At 38.7% G+C, this 24,418-nt stretch overlaps 2 protein-coding genes across 7 annotated transcripts in view; one reads left to right on the top strand and one right to left on the bottom strand.

Moving 5' to 3' along the window:
* The window catches only part of MCM9 (minichromosome maintenance 9 homologous recombination repair factor), a 115,854-nt gene that overhangs the window by 18,041 nt on the left and 73,395 nt on the right, over positions 1-24,418 (top strand). For 5 of the 6 annotated variants that reach the window (XM_045499409.1, XM_045499411.1, XM_045499412.1 and 2 more), the window contains 3 exons: positions 1,892-2,092; positions 5,731-5,856; positions 7,292-7,411. In XM_045499409.1, the coding sequence (XP_045355365.1) occupies positions 1,892-2,092; positions 5,731-5,856; positions 7,292-7,411 (447 nt within the window). The remainder of the gene's footprint in view (positions 1-1,891; positions 2,093-5,730; positions 5,857-7,291; positions 7,412-24,418) is intronic. The other variant, XM_045499410.1, reaches the window with a different exon arrangement.
* ASF1A (anti-silencing function 1A histone chaperone) lies at positions 2,916-23,626 on the bottom strand. The gene is made up of 4 exons (XM_045499415.1): positions 23,145-23,626; positions 17,464-17,579; positions 12,835-13,011; positions 2,916-11,510 (listed from the first exon to the last, which is right to left on the bottom strand). Exons 1-4 carry the CDS (start codon positions 23,251-23,253, stop codon positions 11,298-11,300), a joined length of 615 nt encoding a protein of 204 aa, XP_045355371.1. The 5' UTR covers positions 23,254-23,626; the 3' UTR covers positions 2,916-11,297.

The following is a 24,418-nucleotide window of genomic DNA, read 5'->3' as shown; positions in this document are numbered from 1 at the left end:
TAGATATTGTATGAAGTAATTTATAAACGTTATCTAACTTAATTTTCACTGTTGTTCTGAGATATAAATGTAACTATTCCCATTTTTCTAGGTCAAAATATAGGCTCGGCAAAGTTAGGTAATTTGCCCAAGGACGTAGCCAGTGAGTGGTGGAGCTGGGATTTGAATCCAAATTGGGCAAAATCAGTGCTCTTGGCCGTTCTTCAGTATTCCACATTTTCCACATTGTCACTGCTTAGTGAAATCAGGTTACTTATGGGTGCGGTATCTAAAAATTAAGTTCCTTGTTTGACTAATTTAGGAACAACCTAAGCATAATCCATTAAAATGACCACAGTAAAGGACTGTTCCAAGTGCTCATACAAAGTTGCCCCAGTCATTTTCATCTAAAAATTGAGGGCAGACAGTATAGTAAATGATCATTTCTTGACTGGGTTTGAAAAACATCCAAGCCGTGGTTTAGGAAGGCTCTTGAAAACGTGTTTTCACCATTTATTATGAAGTTGCCTTTGGCTAGAAATATGCTCTCTATTCGGTAATTGCTGCTACCAGTTCCATGCATTTAGCATTTACAGAACATTTTTCTTCAGAAAATCAAAAGCTCTGCAGATTACACATTACACATTGAAATTTAGAGAGTAAAAGGCATTTTGCATGAGCAAATACCGTATATTTGACACAGGCTTAGATATGAAGACTTGCCAGTTAGTTCAGAGACACTATTTGTTGAGCAAGTTATAAATACCACCAGATTGGTTTGGGGTATGTCCAACATCTTATATTCAACAAGATTCTGAGGACTAGGATTATCTTCTATTCTTCTGGTCCCCTTTTCTCCAGTACCAGAATACTGAATTCCAACCATTCATTCATGTATACCTGTTAATTGATGCGTTGAATTGTATGTAATAATCCAGATGTCAGTGTTTGGAGAATGTGCCTATAAACTACCCAAGGCCTCTTAGGAATATCTGTAAAAGTTTAATATTCTTCTCACCAGGAATGGGAGAGTTTCCTCAGGTGGGAAGGAACCAACCAAGAAGGAATAAGCAGGGTTGTATCTTGTGTTTTCATAGTTTAGGGAAAAGGGCTTTGAAGTGTAACAGTAATATCCTCATTTCTTAGTTCGTTCCTCTTTTTTTTTTTTTTTTTAAGTCAGTAAGTAAAATATTAATTAATATGGTAAGTAAAAATTAGTATCTAGGAAATTAAAGCTAGTGTCAGTTATCACAAGATTGTCTCCTTTCCTGACACCAGATTGATGATAGTTTCACCTTTTAGCTGCAGTTCCCACCTGTTCTTTAGATGAGAACTATATGGTTAGGGATTCTGAGAAGATGAACATTTTGCCCAATATAATAATGAATAAATCATCCAGTAAACTGTTTTCCCAGTGAAGAGTAATAATTTGGTGTGATTATTATGTAGCAAATTCACAAAAAGAAAAATGCTCACTTTAGCTTTTAGCCGTGCAGATACAAGTGCCTGTAAAAAAAAAAAAAAGAAAAAAGAAAAGAAAAGAAAGAAAAAAGTACGAATTCTTTTGGCTTCAAATTGTTTTCTGGATGAGTGTTTACCACTCTAAACTTGGTAGGAAACTGGTTTATTTCTTTCTCTTTTTAAAAAATTTTTATTTATATTGAGAGAGAGTGGGGGAAAAGAGAACATCCTAAGCAGGCTTTACACTCAGCAGGGGCTCAATACAGTGCTAGAACTTGGGACTGTGAGATCGTGACCTAAGCCAAAATCAGAAGTTGGTCGGACACTTAACCAACTGAGAGTGGTTAACCCAAGAGTGGTTTATTTCTTATTTCTGGTTGTCATGCAAGTCTGTGCCCAGCAAGCAGTGTGGTACTACTGGACTTTGCTGCTACGTGGTGCTCTTTCCTAGGCGATGACCTCACTATTTATGGAGTCGTAATGCAACGGTGGAAGCCCTTCCAGCAAGATGTACGCTGTGAAGTGGAGATAGTCCTGAAAGCCAATTATGTCCAAGTAAATAATGAGCAGTCTACAGGGATCATCATGGACGAGGAGGTCCAAAAGGAATTTGAAGATTTTTGGGAATCCTATAAGAGTGATCCCTTTGCAGGTTTGTGATTAAGGGTATAAAGCTGATAATTATTAATGGCATTTCATTCAGTAGTTAAATATAAAGTCTGTGGTCAGGAAGCAGCCCAATGGCTGAATTCAAAGGGTAGTAGCATTCGTCAGTACTTCTAGCTATAATTTCCCTTTGGGCTCTTTTCTCGTGTAGTCTTTTCTATTTAGAGATCTTCCTGGAAAATCAAGGCTGAGTTAATTACAAGAAATTTTCTGTTTCTATTCTTTTAGACGTCTCTTATACTGCCAGTTTTCTCCCTTTTTCACCAAATACACAGTTCCTCCGTAAGTAGGCAAAACTCACTTTATTATGAACCCTCATCCTAATAAAGCCTTATTTCTTTTCTGATGTACCTTAGATAATTAAGACAACTTCATGCTATTTTAGCTGAAGATTTTTAAATATGCATTAAGTAGAAAGAGATGATGAGAGATAGAAAGATGCAAAAATAAGCTTTGTCATCACTGTAAACACTTATGACTGTGACGTTACAATATAATTACATAGACTAAAACATCACACAAGCCTTTGGGTTCATAGAGTATTTTTTATTTAAAAATTCCAAAAGTATAAAACACCAATTAAACCTTCAAATGTCTGTTTGCATTCTTCCTTGGAGGCATCTTCTGAGAAAAATAAACTGAAGCCAGTGATAGACTATTTCTAATAAACTTCACCTCAAATCTCATACATATTGATTACTTTATTCTTAAGTCACATACTGGACAGATACCATTTCACAAAATAGAATTCTTATTTGCCTAACTTTAGGCAGTTTGCTTTTGTTTTGTGGGATGATTTTTTTTTTTGGTTCTGCATATAGCATGTAATGTAGTGGCTCCTGATCATTCTTTTACTGGATCTGTACAGAAAGAACTTAAATTCTCCACATTGTGGCTTTAGGAAGCAAGCCCTATAACAAGTATTTTTAAATGAATTTTTTAAATTTGAAATGGTTTCTTAGGATCAGGTCCTTAAAAAAATCCGTAACTCTTTCTTGGACCACAGTCATTTCTTATTAATCGCAGTGCCACAGCTCAGCTCTTCCTGTAACAGTGAAGGAAGGGCATCATACCGCGCTCTATAACCAGACCATGAGAAGTGATTTGTGCTGGTGATTAAAAAGAGTCTATTTTAATCAGAAGGTTATGGATATACAATTTATTTACTAGATAAGAGGAAGAAGTAAATATAATGACCTTGTGAGAAACGGAAGACAGAAAATGAGGCAACATTTTTTTTTAGTCTGAATGGATTCTGCTTAGTTTCCTAAGTACCAGTACACTGTATTTTACCATTTCAAAGTGTATGTGTGCTAGTTGAGGGCATGAAGAGAGGGAAGTGTATCCAGAAGGGTGTCTTCATTTTGCTAGTCTAAAGCCAAAGATTCCCTCGGAGGTGGATCTGCTTCATTAAGACCTCATACTGTGGGTATGGTCTAGGAGGAGCTGAAGGCTTTATTCTAGTCTATAGTAACTTCAGGGATCCTCAGAGCCTGGTGCTTAGATGCTGGGTAGAAACCAAGATATAGGGATTGGGGTCTCTGGGGCCCAAGCTGAGGTGACTCCGTTATCTTAGATCTAAGAGGTTCTCTTCATCAGGGTAATGGAGAGCCATGCCACAAGAGTGGGGTAATTGGCTGTAGACACACTATTAACATGGTCCAGAACCAGAAATTTGGGAGGGAGATAGGTTTGTGGGTAGTATTCACTGTAATCAATTTTCTTCCATGATTCAGCCATGGGAGCATCTATTGCCATGATTCAAGGAACTTCAGACAACAAATTTAAGGGAATCGTTCTTTCCCTTTATTTTTCTCTGGTACTTCAGACCTGCCTTTATAGTATACCTTTTGTGTTAACTACATTGTGAGGAAATCTTGAGATCAGAAATAAGCACAAATAATACAGGTAATATAATAGTTTAACAGTTAAGTGTGTCAGGCGTTGTTTGTTCCGTGTGCTATACACTTACTGATTCCTTTGATCCTCAACACTTCTATGAGATACCATTATCATCTCCATTTTACAGATAAGGAATAGAAGCAGAGAGGCTAAGAAACTTGCCCAGGTCAGGTGGGTAGTAAGTAATAGCACTGGGATGTGAATCCAGGCATTTGACCCCAGAGCCTGTGCTCCTCACCACTGGGATAGGTTTTGCATCAGCACATCAATCACCGAATCCACATTTATTCAGAAGTGGCACTGTAGGTTTTGGTGTAGGAGTCTCCCAGGTCAGTTTGCCTGCTCTGAAACCTACCTGTTGGGGCTATTCCTTCTTTCTTTGTATGTGTAATCTCTAGATTCTGGTCAGAATTTACCTATATGCTGTAAGGTCTTGTTTGCTTAGATCTCAAACCTTTCTTCATCTTTTTTCTCTGGGTTTTCTACCTCAGGAAAGGGAGGAATTCCCTCTAGCAGTTAATGAGCCCCCTTCCAGGATTTACTAATTCTGTTTTCTGATCCCCATTTTACTAAAAGGTTTTCTTTCTTCACCATTCCTGCCATCCCAGGTCATATCACCCTACCTTAATTGCCACTGGATCAATTTTGATATGTTACAAAAAGCGGCCTTTGTGTATAGGGCCATAAATTGTGGAGGAAGCCTTTCCTCTCCCTTCATGCTTTGGCAGAAAAGCTTCTGGAACTGGAATAATCAGCTAAAGGAGTACTTACACAATTATTTTCCTCATCAGAAGACCCACCTCTGAAACAGGAGTACAAACATGGAAATCCTGAAACATACATATTAGTTTCCAGCCTGTAGACATACAGCGTACCATCACGGTAGTGAATTCCACACAAGACAAGCTGAGGACAAGCTTGTTAGGATGTCATAGGTTCTGAGAGCCCCTGCTGGTTGATTATGCCAGTCATCAAATAACATACCTACTTTACTTATAGGTGGGATAGGCAGATTCTCAGATTTGGTGTTTTGACATTTCTCAAAACAGAAACTCAAACGTGATATTCTTTTATTTAAAGCACATGATCAGGAGAATCCAAGACTTCCGGCTTGAATTGCTAGAATTATAGTTTATAATGATCTTTTAAATACTCTGATACCCTTATTCTAGGTAAAACAGACTTTACCAAACTTTTCAGAGTAAATGCTGAATTGACTTCTAGGCTGGATTGATTTTACTTCTCTTACACCTCTGCAGAAGCTCCATGAGCCCCAGGTACTTCTTGTATTTAAAGATTACTGGCTCCTACAATCTGACTTCTTGTTTGAGTTCAAGTACCTTCATTTTATTTAGGCAGTGGAGTAGTTTTACTCAAATTACTACACAGAAAGTGTAGTCGTATTTTAAAGGGATAATGTTGGCTTAATAAGGGAGTAAAGGAGATTCCTTTCTGTCCCTTGCAAAGTATGATAAATTCATGGAAACTTAAGCAATGAAAATAAAAAGCAAGGAATGAAAAGCAGACTTTTCATATCATGGCATTAGTAAAAGAAGGCATTTTACAACCAAGTCAAAGTTATTCACTCCTTTTAGGCATTTGGAAATGGTCCTCATGGATCATTTTAGATGGCAGAGTATGTTCATAGTAAGTTGGAAGGGAAATTTCAGATGGGGTTTCTTGAAAACTGTTGGTATTATCTGATCTTGCTGCCTTTCCTAGGAAGGAATGAAATATTGGCCAGCTTGTGCCCTCAAGTTTTTGGGATGTATCTAGTGAAGCTTGCTGTGGCCATGGTGCTGGCTGGTGGGATTCAAAGGACTGATGCTACAGGAACACGGGTGAGAGGTTAGTACCTACTTAAAATGGAGAAATATTAATACATACAAGGTGAGAAGCTAGAATTTTTCTTTGAATAAAAATTGCTTGTTGAGCTTTATTTTCTAACCATAATCTTTCAACCCTAATGACAGTCAGTTGTCTATCTAATACTTCATCGCCAGTATCTGTATATCAAAAGGTAATTTCTAGAATTCCAAAGACTAAAAGAAATCTTTTAAGTTTTTTTGATGAATATATATTTTTGCTCTAACCTATAAGGGTGCCACAAAATAAAATCTTTACATTTTGATTACTATGTTTTCATTGGATCCCCAGTCTTTCTTCAAGAGGAAAAGATTAGAAATAATGCTTTTTAACATCTCCAAGTCAGTGTCTCTCCATCTGTGACTGTCAGTGTGTTTCTCTCAGACTGCTGCTTGCAATCATCTGCCTGCTGGTTCCCCTTCTGCCGGTAGGTAGCAAATGTGCAGTCTGCCCTGAGGTGCTGCTGGAGGTCACACGTTCAAGCAAAGATTACTCTAAGTATATAATTATGTTCAAATGGCAAAAAGCTCTTTTGCAGCTAACACATTTAACTGACCTGAATCTGGCATAGAGTAGGTGTATTATGGCCCTCACATAGGCCACATGAGAGTCATAATAACCAAAGACTAAAAGGACATTGTTCATATATAAGGCCATTAATAAGAATTCTAAAACCACATGGTACAATATAGGATAGTATAATAACGTGTGTATGTATTCTATGTTTTGATCACCTACTATTTGCAAGGCACTCTGCTAAATGTGGAGCTTAAATAGGGAGTTTCCTATTAATATATTTAGGAAATACTTGAATATTTCTGAATAAATTTTTTTGATCACTGAGACAGTACATACCACAGGGTAGTCACATATTCATTTATGTTACATTTGAAAATAAGTACTTTGAGATATTAAGTTATTAAAATTTTCATTAAATGAAAACATCTTCACTTAACTGTTGTAATCATAAGTGATACTTATAAAGCACTTATAAAGTCTTGAACACTTAAAAATACTTAAATAAAAATGGAATAAAATACCTGTATGGCTTGTATGGAAAGATTTAATTGAGTAGTTTGTTATTTAAAAATAGATTAAATAAAATCAGCAACTTTAGAAGCCAAAAATGTCTTAAATGTCAAACATACGCCTAAACATCTGGAAATAGCACAAAGTCTATTAATTTAGATATTAAATGTCACATTCAGAAATCACTTAAAGATTGTTATTTTATGATAGTTAACCTAATTTTTAAGGATATCTAGTTAAATCCTTCCTTAAATGACCTTAAGTATACAGCAAAAACATAAAATACAAATCACGATGGCATTCCAAGTGGACCATTTTCCTTTTGATTAATTATACTTATTCATGGGTCCTTTCATAGAAATTTAAAACTTTATTAACTTTTTTCTAGGTGAATCTCATCTTTTATTGGTTGGGGATCCTGGCACAGGGAAATCTCAATTCCTCAAGTATGCAGCAAAGATTACACCGAGATCTGTGCTCACAACAGGGATTGGATCTACTAGTGCAGGTATTTTACTTGACAATTTCAATTAGTTTAACCTTATTACAGATGCTAACACAGTGGGTTTTTTCTTATGAAAAAGTACCTTAAGTAGGATAAATTTCAAGCTAATTCTTGAGTTACTGCCCAAAATGGAAATATGTAGCAGTACTTCTGTAGCTCTGAGAAGATATTTTAAAAGCTCCACCTTCACTTAAAGTTATTTTCCTAAAATTCATCCCATATGTCTTTTTGCATCTGAGTTTTGAAAGATCCTATTTGATTGGGGGGAAAAAAAACACAACGTTGAGATAAATGGGAGAAATCTCACTTTACAAAAGTAGATCAGTGGCATAGAGCTTGAGGCATTTTTGTGCTCTTAGATCTCATGGGCAACAGTAGATCCTACTGAAAATTCTTAGGTAGGAAATTTGTCTTAATATGTGGAAAGCATACTTTCATCATTACAACATGGAGCTTCACTCGTGTTATAATGATTCTTCAACAAGTACATACAAAAGTTTTTTCAGATAGAATGTCAAGATTTGATTATAAAGTAACTTTAGGAAAAATTTTTTAAAATGTTTTGATGCCATTTTGTATTTTATACTGTTTTGATTTAGGAAATAGCTCTCCTGTCCTTCTGTTATAGGCTCTTGGTTTCACATATTTTACAATATTATTTGCTACCTGTTAAGGGAAGCCTAATGTCCATGGTCTGTGCTGAAATTTCTTAGGAGAAATTATACTATAAAACTTATCATAAAGCAGCAAAAGTTGTTTTAATGGTCCTACATAATGAGAGTCCCATTCTAAGAGGCTCTCAGATTTTGAAATATAACTGATTAGTACATTAAGCATTGATGAGAAGGGATCTGTAAATTGAGAGGCATAAACAAGGTGCAGCATACTGGAAAGGGTAGTAAGCAAGAATATATAAAGAACACTTTATGTGCATTTAAAACTTCCTATGACCCGGTGTTCTAGAATCCTGTATAAAATGATATCAATAACAAACAAATAAAAGTGTTTGCCAAGTAATTATGTGGAATATTTCCTAAGTTAATTGTATAGAGTACCAAGAAATGAGTCCAAGCTATCTGCTAGGCTACTAGTAATTTCAGAATATTTGGACAGTTTTCAAGTGAATGGCTGCTGATTCACACTACACTAGCACTTTTCCCTCTTTTACTATTATTATTTTTAATATTTGTTTATTTTTGAGAGGGAGAGAGAGAGAGCACACAAGTGAAAGGGGGAGGGGCAGAGAGACAGGGAGACACAGAATCCGAAGCAGGCTCCAGGCTCTGAGCTGTCAGCACAGAGCCCGAAGCGGGGCTCAAACTCAGGAACCCACGAGATCACGAACTGAGCCTAAGTCAGCCGCTTGACCGACTAAGCCACCCAGGCACCCCTCCCTCTTTTTTTAAATGTAAAGATCATAATCCAAATATGACAGAAGAGACAGGTATAGGGAATATGAATTTTAGAACTATAGGAAAGTTATTGCTACTTCTCATCTACTCAAAGGGCCCGATTAGCCTTTCTTCAAACTGTGTATTGCAACCACTTAGAGTCATAAATGCCAAGTTCAGTGAGTCAAAACCAGCACTTTAAAAAATGAAATACAATAAAAGGTACCAGAATATATTGCACACATAAAGATGCACTATAAGGGTGCACTGTCATGAAAACTACTATAAAAACTTGCATTACAGGGTCATACTTTGTTTTTTAACTATGGATTACAGTGAAAAGTTTTGAAAACTGCTGCCATAGATTTTCTTGGTAAAACCAGAAACCCAAATCTTAAACCAGAGGATAAGACCACATGGAAGTTTATAGAAGGTTATAAATGAACAAATGCATGCATGCTCCTCAGATTTCCTGAATGTTTTCTCAGCTCAAATGATATCCTCACTCCCTCCAATCTATTTGCCTCTCTCTTCTGTGGTATAGGTAATTTGTTCCTGTGTATATTCTCATGACAGAGCTATTTACTGTGATCAAAAAGGAGAGAAACTGTTCCAAACATTTTAGGTATAATTCAGATAGTGTCTATAAATGAGGCTAAACAGGGGAAAAATAAAACCCACATGCTATAGCTTCTTAGCTCCTAATGTTTGCATTCTAAGTATTACAGAATCATAAAAATTTTAAGTAAGAGATCATAGTTTTTAAGTCTTAACCTTCTGTGAAAATTAGCTGTTTACAAATTGATGTAAAAACCTAACCCTTGGTGTCAATACAAAATCAATCATTATAATTAGAATAAAAACTCAGCAGCAAATTGCTTCATTTGGTTATTTGGTTTATATATGCTTTATTTCTAACAAGCACATATCTTTTTCCTGTTATATTAATCACTGAGCTCTTTGTTGGAAATTTTTACTTTTATTTTCATTTTAATTATTTTAACATATTCTTAAGTTTAATTGCAATTAGACAAAAATGAAATTTTCTTCATATAGTTTTAACAGTTGGATGTATTTTAAGTCTATGAACTAGTTAGTGGACAGTATTTTAATCACCTGGTATATTAAATTTCAAAATTTAACATTTAGCAAAATTTTGCTTCACAAATTCACTTTTTTAGAATGACAGGAAATATATACAACTTAGAATCCATATTCAAACAAATGCCCTTTCCCTTCCTCAAAATAAAAGCTTTAAAAAGTGCAGTATAAAAGTTTTAGATATGAAGGCACTGCATAACTCTGCATCATATGGCTAATGTCTTGCTTAGCAGCAAGAGTAATGAGAATATTCTACACTTAATTTAATGGAGCATAAGAAACTTTGAGGAAGGACCTAGCTTTCATCAAAGAAAAAGAACCCTTTGGCCCACTTAATGGATTCCTTTCCAAGATTGCTTTTAAAAAAACTTAACTGGAAAGGCTATCTAGAATATGTCAACCACAAATATGCCTTATCTTATTCTGCATGAGTGTCCAGGGATATGGAGAAGAGTACCACATGTGTGAAAATATATATATTTCCAAAATAGTGACTTATCTCTTACGATAAAGCTAAATACACCTTCCCAAATACACTGTTTTTATATAAATGCTGCCAACAACAGATGATCTATCAAATCAGTTTTGAAAATTTCATAGCATTTCTATAAATCTAATGAAAACATCTAAGTCATTATAATATCCTGTTCTTAAACTTAGGGAGTTTGTATCTGCTCTTGACATGTTGAATTCAATGGGTAATAATGATGCATCACTCAAGGAATATTCTGATGTCCTAAACTGTTAGAAAACAAAAACCAGAGCCAGAGGACCTTATAAACAATTAACCACATTTGTTGTCATCTTAGAAACCAAACTGAATGCTATCTAACATTCCATGTAATAGCAGCCATAAGAGGCTTCAAGGTGGCCTGGAAAATCAGGTCCTGAAGTTCTTGGTAGCATATACTTGACTTCAAATCCCTTCTTTAAGGATATGACAAAAAAAAAAAATGGAAATTTGCCCCTTACATTAAACCAAACTATCACAGGAAGAAACATTTTACTTGAAGTTTGTTCTCTTGAAGGCCAGTAAAATAGTGGTCCAAAGATTATTGTCCAAAAGGCTAAGAAAGCTTTACAGCCTGGTCTAATGATTTATATTTTTTCTTTATAAGTGCTTTAATTACATATAGAGGAGAAGAAAATAATATATATGTTTTAATCAGATTAGTTTCAGAACAAATAAAATAACACATTAGAGAAAAAAATTACTTAAAAATAGTTGTATTTATATTCCACAATTTGCTCAAATACTGGTTTTCTTATAAACTTTCTACAGGATGTTTTTTAAACAAATTCTTCACATTGTGTCTTGACTATGTACTTACGGAATTTCAGGGAAATAGTTCTGTATGTTTTTATAGCTTAATTTGTACTAAAGGGATGGCAGATGGTCACATGCAGTCCATGTGGGATTCTAACATGACATTTAGTGAGTTTTCTGACGTGGACCATCCCTTTGATGCTGAAGGTAATGCATCTGTTGAAAGAAGTGATTGTAGATTTGGATTACTGCTCTCTGCATCTTCCAGTTTTTCTGTGTTGTCTTCCCAATTAATGTGGAATCTTGTAACTCTGGGATTAGATGCCAAAATGTTCCTTTGAAGCTGAAGGAAGAAGGAAATATATAAATAGTAAACATTAAGAAAGTTAGATACTACATACAAATAGAAACTTAATAGAATGATTCTTTACCTTAGTACTCCTAAAGGGCCAAATTCATATACAAAGGCTAATTAAGTAAAGCACCTTAACATAACACACAAGGACCAGGGCTACAGCAGACATTATTATTTTAGCTTAATGGAAACAGGATATGGAGAATCTGAGAGAATTCATCCAGATCTCTTAGTAACCAATAAAATATCTAACCCCTTTATACTTGTTTCCTAAAAGGGAGAGAATCTCTTCTTTTTCTTGCAGGTGAATTCTTCATAGAATGCTTTATCTCACAAACTAGTATGCTTTGTAGATTGATGTGGTATCTTCAGTAATATTTTCAAAGAAAATGAAAAATTTCTTCAAATATAATATCTCATTATTAGTGGTTTCCTACCTTTTAATTATTATGGTTCACTCTCAGAACCAGTATCCTAGTTTTTTCTCTTTTTGCTATACAAGGTGCCATATAAGTAACTAATACATGGAGTCAATGGAAGGTCCCATACCAGGATTAAGCATTCTGGCCTTATTACCAGAAAAAACATTCCACTTTACTCCCATGTAATTTTTCTTGCATGATCCAGCAGATGGGGTGTTGTGTTCAATCTCACATAAATGATCAGTTACTAAAACTGTTACAGTTCCCAAGAAAAATCATGAAATACTAAGTATTTCAGAGAATCTGTATTTCTGAATCACAGGTTTCAGATTCTCATTCAGAAGCCGTTTTCCATAACCAGAAATATTTAAGACCTTTAGGTTAACCTCTAACCTCTAAGAATAGCAGATAAAGGAAATTAAGACCTTTAGGTTAACCTCTAACCTCTAAGAATAGCAGATAAAGGAAAACCTACATATGCGTGTGTGTGTGTGTGTGTGTGTGTGTGTGTGTGTTCCAATTTTTGGAAGAGTTATAGACCAAGAATATCATTGAATAATCATGAAATCTATGTCGTAAAGGCTGAAATGAAAAGAATTATGATGTGTGGGAAATGCCATGCAGAAGCTGTAAACAACTGTTTCTTACAGGAGGATTTTTTCAATTTTCTAAATCATCAGAGACTCTCAAGGTGCCTGACCAACATTAATTACTCATGATTCACTTGGAGGTAGGGTCTGAGGTCAAGTATGGGTAATGGAACAATTAGTTTGCCCAGTTAGCACAAAGACCTCAAATTTATTTTGTCTCAAAGGTATTTTCATAATATAGTATGAATTGGCACTTGCTTAATAGTAAAAGTAATGAAAGAGGAATAGTCAGAACATTACCTTAGAAAAGTCTGGTTTTACTGGCGGATTTTCCCTTAATTCTGTCTCAGTATATTCATTATTTACATAATAGCCAACTCTAATAAATTCTTGACCCCGATAGGTGCATGTAATTAGCACAACTGTTACACCTACTGCATCTGCATCTGGAATGAGTCCTGGATTAGGTGCATCAGCCTAGAATAATTTAAAAAGAAAAGAAACACACATCACAAAGAGGCAAGCAAGACTGACTGGAGTTTTAGTTACTTTGAGCATCATGAATTAAGGGTACAGCAACAAAAACTTGGGGACATCATACTGGGAAGGCAAATGTTCATTTTTAAGATTGACTTAAAGCCAGAAAATATAGTTCAAATATTTCTCCATGGTATACGTAATTACTCTGGGTACCTGAAAGCTTCACTACTTCTATAGGAAGATAAATCTAGCTACACTGTGTGGTAGTTCCTGAGGGATTGTGCAATATTCAATTATAAAACCTTTTATAAAATATAGCAAATAATTAAATCAGTAGTCTCATTGACTCTACCCTTTTCCAGTCATAATTTTCTTTTTGTTTTTGAGAGTGAGCACAAGTGGGGGAGGGGCAGAGGAAGCGAGCATCTTAAGCAGGCTTCATGCCCAGTACAGAGCCCGGTGCAGGGCTCAATCCCATGACCGTGACATCGTGGCCTGAGCTGAAATCAAGAGTCAGATGCTTAACCAACTGAGCCACCCAGACACCCCTCCAGTCATAATCTTCAAACCTAAATTAGTAAATATTCAATGATCTCCACATAGCCTGTTGGCAGCAAATGTTTATTATACCAGTTTCTCTCTTATACCCAGGACACACAGCCACTCTCCCACCTGTCACAGATATTCTAATAGTAAATTAATATCAAATTGAAAATGGAATAGAAATAGCTATTCAGCAGATTCTCAAAAATATTACACTACTGTGAATGACTTTGATAGGCACTAAAATATAGTGTACTATTTAAACCACGCACACTGGAAATACAATGAAGGTAAAAATTGGTTTGAGCAGACATACTCAATGACCTTATTTTAAATCCAGCTGCTGAATCTTGAGTGCAGAAGGTGAAGCAAGTGAGCTAGAGGAGGTGGACAGCATGAGCAAAGGCTAGGGCCCTGTGGCGCTACGTACGGCTGGAAGGAGTCATAGACTGATGGGCACTGACACAGACCTGAGGCAGCCATTCTGAATGGTAAATGGATAAAGATTGTCCCAGCAGATTAGCTTACTCTTGCCAGGACACTAACGAACATCCCTGAGCCTGGTGAACACTTCAGCCATGGCCTTGGCTTGGGAAAACCCGTCTGGCATTCTCAATCAGGCTGTTTGAATTATCAAAGACCAATGATTACTGTATAGTTATTACATGTAGATGACACAAAAAAGCATAAAATATCTATCTAGTCTAAAACATCTATCTAGGCCGAAAAGTTCAGTCACCTTCTGCTTCCCTACCTCCCACATCCAGCCAGTCTAACACTTCTCATCTCTTGAGTCTCAGTTCGTGTCTTCATGTCTTCTCTGGAATCCTGTTGCAACTTTCTAACTGTTCTCCCCTAGCTCGCTTGCTATTTTGCACTGTTGCCAGCATTAGCTAGGCAAAGATCCATTCCTATCCCTTCACTAATTTTAAAAACTCCTGATGATTACTCCCATTTCTGAGAAAAAAAATCCCTTCTTTAACTTCATTTATAAGGTCCTTCACAATTTGTTTCCAACCAACAGCTCATTCACATTCCCTTTATTTCCACACCTCTTACTCTTGTTCTAGAATTAGAGTTCTTTTAAATGTACTGGTAATCTTTCATGCCTCTGTGCTTTGCATATACCGTTACCTTGGCCTGTAAGTCTCTTCCCTAACATCCTAAAAAATTCATCTAAGTTTGCATAAAATGTATCCTTTAGTGAAGCCCTTCCTAATTCAGAAGGTAGAATTAATAGTACTGTTTTTGTACTTTATTACTTGACACAAATCCTCTTTAATGTATGTCCAATAATTTAAATGTGTTTATCTTTCAGTTGTTGCTGGGATTCTAAGCTTTGTCCTGGGCAGAAATCCTGTCCAGTTCATCTTTATAATTCCATGTCTGGCACAGCTCTGGGTGCACAGTATATGATTAGTATTTTGAAATTCATGCATAACTCAATGCCTGACCTAAAGTAATTTATGATCATTTTAGAGAGATATCAGCAGGGGTATGAAGGCCTGTCCTGAGAATATGCTGTTTGTCTTACAGATCCTGTGTACCCCTACTGAGAGGGGTTAGGTTACTTCCAGGGTACCCAAAGAGCTTCTAATGTTCTGGAAGTTCGTGGAGAATGGGGAAACAGAGGTAGTTTAGTACTGCTATGGAAACTTTCCTCCCATAGTGCTTCCCATCCCCTCAGTAGATTGGTTCTAGCCATGCTTGTGTTTTAAAATTTGATTGCCAAAGAATTCAACTTGAGCAAATCCAAATTCAAGTAGAAAAACTCACAGTCTTCTCAGATCACTTAAGATGAAATAACAGAGGGGCGCCTTGGTGGCTCAGTTGAGCATCGGACTTCAGCTCAGGTCATGATCTCAGGGTTCCTGAGTTCAAGCCCTGCACCAGGCTCTCTGCTGTCAGCATGGAGCCCGCTTCGGATCCTTTGTTCCCCCCTCCCTCTGCACTTCCCCTGCTCATGCTCTCTCTCTCTCTCTCTCAAAAATAAATAAACAGTAAGAAAAAAAAGATGAAGTGATAGGTAGAGATTTTTAACCTCAACCAGCAGTAGTACACAGATGTCTGGACATCTTCCTGCCAGCCTTTGACACACTCATAAGAAAGGCATGTTTATTCATGGCAGACCAGGGGAATACTATGGTAATTTGTTTAAAACACAAAACAAAAACTGTAGGTTAGTCCCTTTTTTGCTGATAATGGTGAATTTTTTTTAAATACACAGGGTGACAGTCTGATTTAAATTGCATGGTGCTCTTTCTCTGTCCTTTTTGGCAATATGAACACTGATACCAAGGTAAAACTACTGGAAAATCACTGGAGGGAAATATCTTTAAATATATTTTTCACTCCAGCCAAAAGCTTAACAGTGTTCTTAACAACATAAACACACAGAAAAGATCATTTCAGGGTTTGTTTCAAAGCCAAAAGATTTATTTGCAGGTTTTATAGTAGCATAAAAAGGTCTACCAGTACAAATCAATCCAGGTTTCTTAACCACATCATGAATTATCATCAGTGAATTATGGGTTTTCCAAGCTTATGGGTCAAAGCAAATACTTCTTTGTGTAATAATTTCAAGAACTTAAGACACAAGTGTGTTACAAGCAATGGGGCAGGATGTGAAGCAGTCTGTCAACTGCAGTGCCTCCCCCTACCCATGTCTTTCACCAAGGTTATGCACTCACATGACTCAGGTCAACAGCACTTTTAATGAATAGATATGAACTAATATATTTGAGCTTTTCTTAACCATTTGTTTAGATATAGTAAATTATTGCTTTTTAATAAAAAGCACTAAGGCTAGGAGACTATAATTCTGATTCTGTATTTAGGAGAAGGGAAGGATAGGTAGCAACTCTACAGATACCATGTTTATGATACATGATTCATGGCCCAGATTCGTGGCCCATATCAGATGGGATTATCTGACCAACGCTATTCATTTAAATTGGAAATGAAAAAAAAAGGGGGGACATCAGGGGTAGAAAGAGTTAATGTCCTTCTGGATGAGGTCTTTTCAGTGGGTTCTACATTAACTGATGGGACTCTGCTGTGTACAAATACCTGTAAGAAAATTAATAGTTTTCTTTTTGAAACCTATGAGTAGTTACTCTTTGGGCTATTATAAATATCTCCCTGTAATAAGCATGGATAATTGGGAAATGACTGAATAGTTTTAAACAACAATTTAACATAGATTAAAAGAAGTAACACTTTGAATACAGAAGACAGTATCTGAAGCCTTGGTACAGACCCAAATACTGTCAGTGGTATCTGAGAACATAATTTGTTTTGGAATTTCCCCTCACAAATAATAAACACCGTAGTAGATTTGTAACAGTAATTCTCCATAAAATGTGTAGATTAGATGCTTTAGTAAAACACTGGACTTTAATTCCAATGATCCAAGATTATGCAGATCTCTCTAGTAGCATACCTAACTAACCTAGCTCAATCATGCAGAGTGCCGAAATAAAGTTGTTTCTGTGGTCAGTACTCCTAGTGGCTGAAACCAGAAACCAAGATGCATATTACTAACTATACCAGTTAGTAGTATGCATTCAACCCCTGTACTGGCTGCTGGACAGCCACAGGTCTGATACTATCAGACTGTCCACAGGAAGAGCCCCGAGTTAACCACAACGTGTGCCATGACACAGTATAAGCTTTACTGCATGCTGTGCACACTCTGGAGTAAACATCACATTAACCTCTCAGCACACAAAATCAAGAGGTGGCATTCCTTTATGCTACAGAGGCTGCCTAAAACACAATAGAAGCAGATACAAAGTGAGTGCAGCAGAAGCAGAGTGATTTAACCCAAAAGGAAACGAGTGAGGACCATGAGATATATAGTTTAGAAACGTATTTGGCATACATATTTACCAAGAACAATCTTACCTGAAATACAAACATATGCCTTCCTGCAGGAACAGGGCCCACTAAAACAGAGTCTAAAACTTGATCGTATTCTTCACTTTCTGCAGAGCCCACATAGATAATTTTCCATTCCAAGTCTAGGGTTAAAAACCAAAACATTATTTCATATTCAGTAATTACATTATGAGATGATATCAAAGACCCTATTTTAATGTCCACTTAAGCCAATTATTGGTTGCTGAAATTGACTTCTCACAGCAGAAAGTCCAAAAAGGCACTGAACTGCTCCTTATAAAATTTTTACATTTCTTAACAGAGTTTCTCAAAATGTTCTTTTGTGAAACACTAGTTCCTGGGCAGGGCTCCTCATAAACAAACCAACATGGCCCAAAACTTGGGAAATGCTACAACCTTGTCTTAAGGATTCATAAATAAAGCACACTGGCAGAGTGTTCGGGAACTTCCTTCGGTCAAGAACACCAGTAACGTTAATTCAGCATTTCCCAAGTTTATTTGGCTATGGAATCCCTCCCCACTTTTTTTTCGTATGTTATCTCTTAACAACCTACTTAAACACTTTGGAAGGGCTGCCCCGTACTATATTGCACAGATCCAAATCACCAAAGAACTCCAACATGGAAAAATTATTAACAAACTTCCCTTGTGGCTTAGAAGGGGCTTCAGCTCATCAACTGTCAAAGGGACCACAGCCAGGGTTTTTCCTCATGGTCCCTCTTCATGTCATATATTCTTTAAATTGGGAAGAGGAAACCAAGGATCCTTGTGCCACTTTATACAACAGACTATATACAGTGGGAACAAGCAACAGGAGGAATAAGACACGCTTAAGTGCAACCCAAGACATTTTCTGTAATTCACCTGCTACATGTAATTCAGCTTTTATTGAGCACCTTCTAGTGTGCTCTGCAGCAAGAACCCAGAGATGGGTAAAATGACTGCTTTTTCAAAGGAGCCTCCTGCTTAGTAGGGGGAAGAAGACAGCTCTGCAAATACAGATTACCCAAGCCCTCCTGGTCCTGAGGGTGTTTAGCACAGTGCGGCCCACCCTTGGATTCACTACGCTGCGACTACAGCACTCCCAGAGGGGTGTTTCTAGGTCACTGAGAATCTAGTTCTAAGTCAGCACTTTCTGAGGACCTATTATGTAAGTCATGGCTCTCTTCTAGACCACTTACATTTCTGTCTTCTAGCACATTTCCAGATGCAGGGTCCTGCATCTGACATCTCACCAAGATCATCTATTTGTTGATAAAGATTAAAAGAGGAAAGAAGCAATATGAGTATCTAGTTAGAAGGAACAGCAAGTATCTGCTGAAGAAGCAACGAGGCTGGGCTGGTGCAGACTGAATAAAGGGGAAAATAACTGACCCTTAGCTTGGGTGTGAGGGGCATGGCCAGATTATGTAGTTTTTTGTTTTGTTTTTTATTTTTGAGAGACAGAGTGTGAGCAGGGGAGGGGCAGAGAGAAAGAGAGGGTGATGAAGAATCTGAAGCAGGCTCCAGGCTTTGAGCTGTCAGCAGAGCCCAACGCAGGGCTCAAACCCATGAGCCGTGAGATCACAATGTGAGCCGAAGTCTGACTCTTAACCAACTGAGCCCACCCAGGTGCCCCAGATTATGCAAAGTTTTAAAGGTCATCGTAAAGATTTTTGGCTTTTACACTGAGTGGCACAGGAATAACATGATCCACTTTTCATTTTAGAAGGATCATTTTGGCTCCTGTGTTCAGTACGGATTGTGAGATTGTGAGGGTCAAGAAACAGGGTATTTTAACAACTGAGGCAAGAAATTATGGTAGCTTGGACCACATGTAGCCATTGGGATGAGAGCAAGGACACTCTGGATAAATCTTGAAGATAAAGGCAGCAAGAATCCTTTTTTGCAGGGGGTAGGGGATGAAATCAAACAGGAATTTGTTTTGGACATGTTAAATTGGAGATATCTACTAGATAGATATCTAATAAAATTACAAAATTAGTGGCTATTGACATAGGAAACCCAAAAGCCAAGTGGAGAAACTTTTAAGAAAGGGGTATAAAAGCTATTAAACTTAGCCAAGTGCGATTAAGACTGGGAACTCTCACATGAAGCTTTTCATATTTTGTTCATTTTGTATGTATTTATTTGTACTAATACATATAGTGCTTTTGGCCTCCTAATTGGTAGAAAGTAAGTTGGCATTTGTAGTCTGGCATGGAAACATAGTCAGAATTTATAAACTTATTTTGTAAAATACCTACTATGTGCTGAGCATTAGTCTTGCTAATTTCACACCTGTTATTTAAATCTCAACAGCTTTATCATATGGATTTAATTATACTGTTATGCAAACAAGAAAGTTGAGGCCCTGAGAGGCTAAGTAATGTACCCAAATTCACACAGCTAGCAAACTCAGGAATCAGAACCTACGCTATGTCTCTGCAACTCCAAAGCCTGGGCTCTTTCCAAAACCGAAACTAGGAAGATGCATTCTTCCATTTTTGCTCTCAAATGAATAGTGGAATAAAGGAAATTAATTGGGGGGGGGAGGGGGGAGATGGGTGAGACCAGAGGCTATAGGAAGATGATCTACCCTTAAGGAGCACAGGCTGTAACTCAGGGAACACCTGTACCTTAATTTCTATATGATGGAATCCTTGCTATAGCTACTGAGTTTAAAATGCTCAGTACTTATTTATAAATTAGCATCAATTGTTTTATTCTTACTATTTTTTTTAACTCTGCTTTCATTTTCCTGTCCCTTGTATTTGAAGGAGGAAGGGATAGAGTCAGATGCACAGGTTATCTGCTGAAGTAGTTTAATCATTTAAAAAGCTAACTGTTTCATCTAATCATGGAAATCCCGGCCTGCAAGTATCTGCATTTATGGTTGGGAGTGAGGGAAGTAACCAAGTGAATTTTAAACTAATTACACTACTTGGGACGATCTGTGATCTAGTGGAAAGTATGTAATCTTTGGGAATTAGAACAAGCCTGAAGTTTAAAAGCATGAAACACCATGTTCAATTCTGGTACATTGTAAGTATTCAACTAATAGTAGCTAGAATTATTGGTACTGACCAACTTAAAGAAAGAAAGAAAGCAAGCAAGCAAGCAAGCAAGCAAGCTCCATTCAGTAGAGAAAGAATCAGTAGTCCACAGAGGGCATAACAAAGATTAGCAGGAAGGTCAATCAAAACGTGTACAGACTTGGGACCACCAGATCAAACACCTCCTGGGTCTCCTAATCAAATTAAAGTATGAAAAATGGTGGCCAACATCTGGTGTGGGACTTGAGACAAAATTATGAAGTGAAAATTTCCCTTCAGAATATTCTGTAGTTTCATTTTAAGAATAGATTTTTTTAGAGATCTGCAATATAAAAGTATGGAACCTGTAAGAAGCTTTTGCTAAGTAAACTCAGTTTCCTTAATCCACATAGCCTCTAGGTGGAGTACACAAGCATGGCACCTTTTTGAAAGATTCCTTTGCAGCTTTCAGTATGACTCAGCTTAAACTCTTTTTAAAAATGCTAAATAACCAGTCTTAGTGCTCTGGGATGAAGTGTACAAGTGGAAGTAAGCGTATTGTTGACACTAGTATCCTACTCTGATGTCCTTCAGCTGAGTTCTGATTAGGTCCCAGGTAAAAATGGAACGTAATTCTGCTTCCATGAATAGTGAGTTTCAGCCATCCAATGTCAAAGCCCTGTAACATCATGAATCATCTATCACCCTTGTCCAAAACTGGCTCTTAAAATGGAAGGCATCACTTGAGAAATACCTGTACTTTGAATAACTTAAGCTTAAAATGCTATAGTATAAGTTGGAATGGACTGATCAATGGTTTCTCTTGCATTCGCCAATTTTTATATACAATTGGTAAAAAAAGGAAAGATTACCAACTGGTTGGATAAGAAAAATTGGCCTGGTAGTTAAATGGTGACGGTAGCACTCTGGGAAAGTAATCAAATGGTTTCAGAGTAGTAAGAAAAATCCCCCTTAATTTTATTATCAGTGATCTATTAGAAGTTAGTTTATTTTAATAAATGAATCGTCTTTCAAAATGGGACCTACATATTATATATGTGCATATATGCTTTATATATTCATTAATACTTACTGAAGAGCACAGATTAAAGTGTTATAATTACAGGAGATGGTGGAAAGCACTGAGTACAGAGGACTGTTACTTTATATACGCCTGTACAACTTTTAAAAAGTTTATTACAATGAACACGTATTGCTTTTATAATTTGAAAACCTAACACCCTACATAAAATACATTTTGTGGATATTAAAAACTAATTTTTAAAGTGAAATTGCTTTATATGCCATTATTTGCATAATTTTAAATGCATTTCGCTCAATATACTTGTAAGTTCAAATAAGTACGTCCTGTTTAATTGTAAAATGACCATTGATGAAGCTAAATTTTTTTTTTCAAATTTTGAAAAGTCAAGCACTGGATTATTTTAATAAAATTTACGAGCAAATATTAAAAAAAAAAAAAAGCCTTGACAAGTTTTAGCTTCCTAAATATTTGTTACTGCATATAACAAAAATATTTTTGGAGACCTTAATACGGACTTAGAAAAAAGTAGTAAAAATTTTTGCATTGCCATTAGAACTTTACCTTTTATTTCCTGGCCCACTTTTGTATTTTATGCTCAGGGTGTTTGGATGAGTTATTTTAATTAGATTTCAACACGTTCTTGAAGAAAGTCTTTCAGACTACTGAGAAGCCAGTGATTTTAAGTCCTGGGAATTATTTAAGTGTTTTACTTATTTTTGCTCTTGGGTTAAATGTAACTTTATAGCTTAGCAATATTTTTCTTCTGAGCGAGAGGAGAGAAGGTTTCAGTCGTTACGAAACAGGAGTCCACGCCGGTCGGGGCGAGCCTGCGCGCCAGCATCCCCGGGTGCCCCGAGCATCCCGGGCGCGGGCCGGGGAGTGCCGCCGGGGAGCACCCGCGGTCCCCGGGGAGCGCCGGCGCCCGGCCCGCTGCGCCGAGGGGCCGAGCCTGCGCCCGCCTCCCCCGCTGGTTGGTCCAGGGAGCCAGAAATCAGCGCGAGGACAGCCTCGTTCTCCTCCCCGGGGCGGCCGGGCACGGCCACCCAGGAGAGTAGGGCAACTCCAGCGTAAGCTCTAAAAATGGATTTGCCTCTCGCTCGGGGGCAGGAAGGTGGGCAGGCGGGGCGCCGTGTTCGTCACCCGCGGCGCGGAGAGGAGGCGTAGTGACGCCGGGGTCGGTGGCCCAATTCTCTACTCTTGGTAAGATGGCTCCGCTGCTAACTCGCCGGCGCGACCACACACATGCCTCTCCCTTCCCAGCCTTCGTGCCGGGGCCGCGGAGGCCGTTCCCGGCGCGGGGCCAGCCCGGGGCGACCCCCGGCCGGCGCCGCGGGCGCGAGTGCGGGTCTAGCGAACCTCCCGCCCGCCAGACAAAGCTGACAACATGGCTACCTCCGCTCGAACAAGTTCCTCGCAAGTTGAGCCACGGCAGGCGCCCCGGCTGCGGCCGAACGCCGCGCGCGCCTCGGCGGCCGTCGTCCATCAACTTCAAGTTTCCCTCCGCAGAGCCGAGCCTGCCGCCCGTCCGGCGCCGAGCACCGGCCGCCCGCGCGAGGCCGGGCCCGGGAAACTTTCAACGTCTGCAGCCCGCAACTGACAGCCCGGCGGCGGGCGGGCGCCCGACTCACCTTCAGACAGGTCCTCGATGCACTCGAAGGTGATCTCGAACTGGAACGGGTTGTAGAAAGGAGAAGGGTTATCCAGCACCACTACATTGTTCACCTGAACCTTTGCCATATTTTGAAAAAAACACAAACAATGGGAACGGGGCTTGTTGCGGCACAATAAAGTCCAGCGCGCGGCCGCTCGGGAGAGCGCAGACCCCCGCCCCAGCGCCTGCCCGACGTCGTGCAGCGGCGACTTGAGAAACTTTTTTTTCCTCTTTTTATTTACACGGGAGCACTCCACAGTGTTTTGCAGCTTTCCTATTTCACTAAACTACAGCCCATTCTGCTCTGATAACTAGCAGCGTTGCCCGCGATTGGCTGCACCCAAGCTCTGACCCTCCTCCTCCAGCGAGGGCCTCGGCGGTGAGCAAGATGGGCTCCCGCTCCCGGAATGGACTCGGAAACTTTAACTGCGGCTCCACCTGCTGGTGTGGATTAGGACAAAGGCGGAGAACAAAGTGAGTGGAATACGGGCTGGGAGGCCCGCGCGGAGGCCGCCGGCGGCGGCGGGGGGGAGGGGCGGCGCTGGCCCCGCCCCCGGCCCGGCGGCTCCCGCGCCTCACGTCGGGCGTGGCCGCGGCGGGGCGGGGCGGGGGTCGGAGGAGGCGTGGCCGCGGCGGGGAGGCGTGCTCGCGGCCGGCGAGGCGGCGGGAGGGCGCGATTCTGGGCGACGCCCGCCCCTCGGGTTTGCTTCGTGTGGTTTTTGGGTATTTTTTTTTTTTTCTTTTAACTCTCTTTTAATATCAGTCCAACTGCTGTGCAGTCTCTCTGCTGAAATTTAATAGATGTGATTCGGTTGTCTACACTCGGTTAGATTCAGCTTCCTACGTACTGGGTACATTTGGGGTAGAAAGGGTTGGTTGCAGTGGAAATAAATTGTATTTTATAGACCCAGTGCCAGCTCGAACGGAGCAAAGCCATTTTGGAAATCTAGTTCTTGGTCAATATCTGCGTTTGGGCACTACAGCGCGGTTAGTTAAATAGACACAAAATGAAGGGCAAAGAGAGAGGCTTTTCCACGCATACTTTGCATGAAAAATCTAAATAGGTAATATTTGGGCTGCACCTGAGTCGTCTTCCCGTTCTAATCTGGAAAACCCCAGAATAAGAAAAAGATTACCAACGATGTGATCAGTTACACCCCAGTTTTCTGCCGTTTCGTGAGCATAACAGGAACATAAAAAGAGAAAATGGAAGTGTCAGGAAACCAAAGGGCAAAAAATATGATAGGAAAG

This window comes from Leopardus geoffroyi, chromosome B2 (genome assembly GCF_018350155.1).
Source record: "Leopardus geoffroyi isolate Oge1 chromosome B2, O.geoffroyi_Oge1_pat1.0, whole genome shotgun sequence".
NCBI lineage: Eukaryota > Metazoa > Chordata > Mammalia > Carnivora > Felidae > Leopardus > Leopardus geoffroyi.
Note: the sequence above shows the minus strand (reverse complement) of the source record. Positions and strands in the feature narration are given on the sequence as shown.

What these genes read in the sequence shown, in the direction of transcription:
- ASF1A (XM_045499415.1), bottom strand. Translation starts at nt 23,253, where the DNA reads ATGGCAAAGGTTCAGGTGAACAATGTAGTGGTGCTGGATAACCCTTCT. An exon ending in CATCGAGGACCTGTCTGAAG is followed by an intron (nt 17,580 to 23,144) that starts GTGAGTCGGGCG and finishes TTTTAACCCTAG; the next exon opens with ACTTGGAATGGAAAATTATC. An exon ending in GGCATATGTTTGTATTTCAG is followed by an intron (nt 13,012 to 17,463) that starts GTAAGATTGTTC and finishes AAATTATTCTAG; the next exon opens with GCTGATGCACCTAATCCAGG.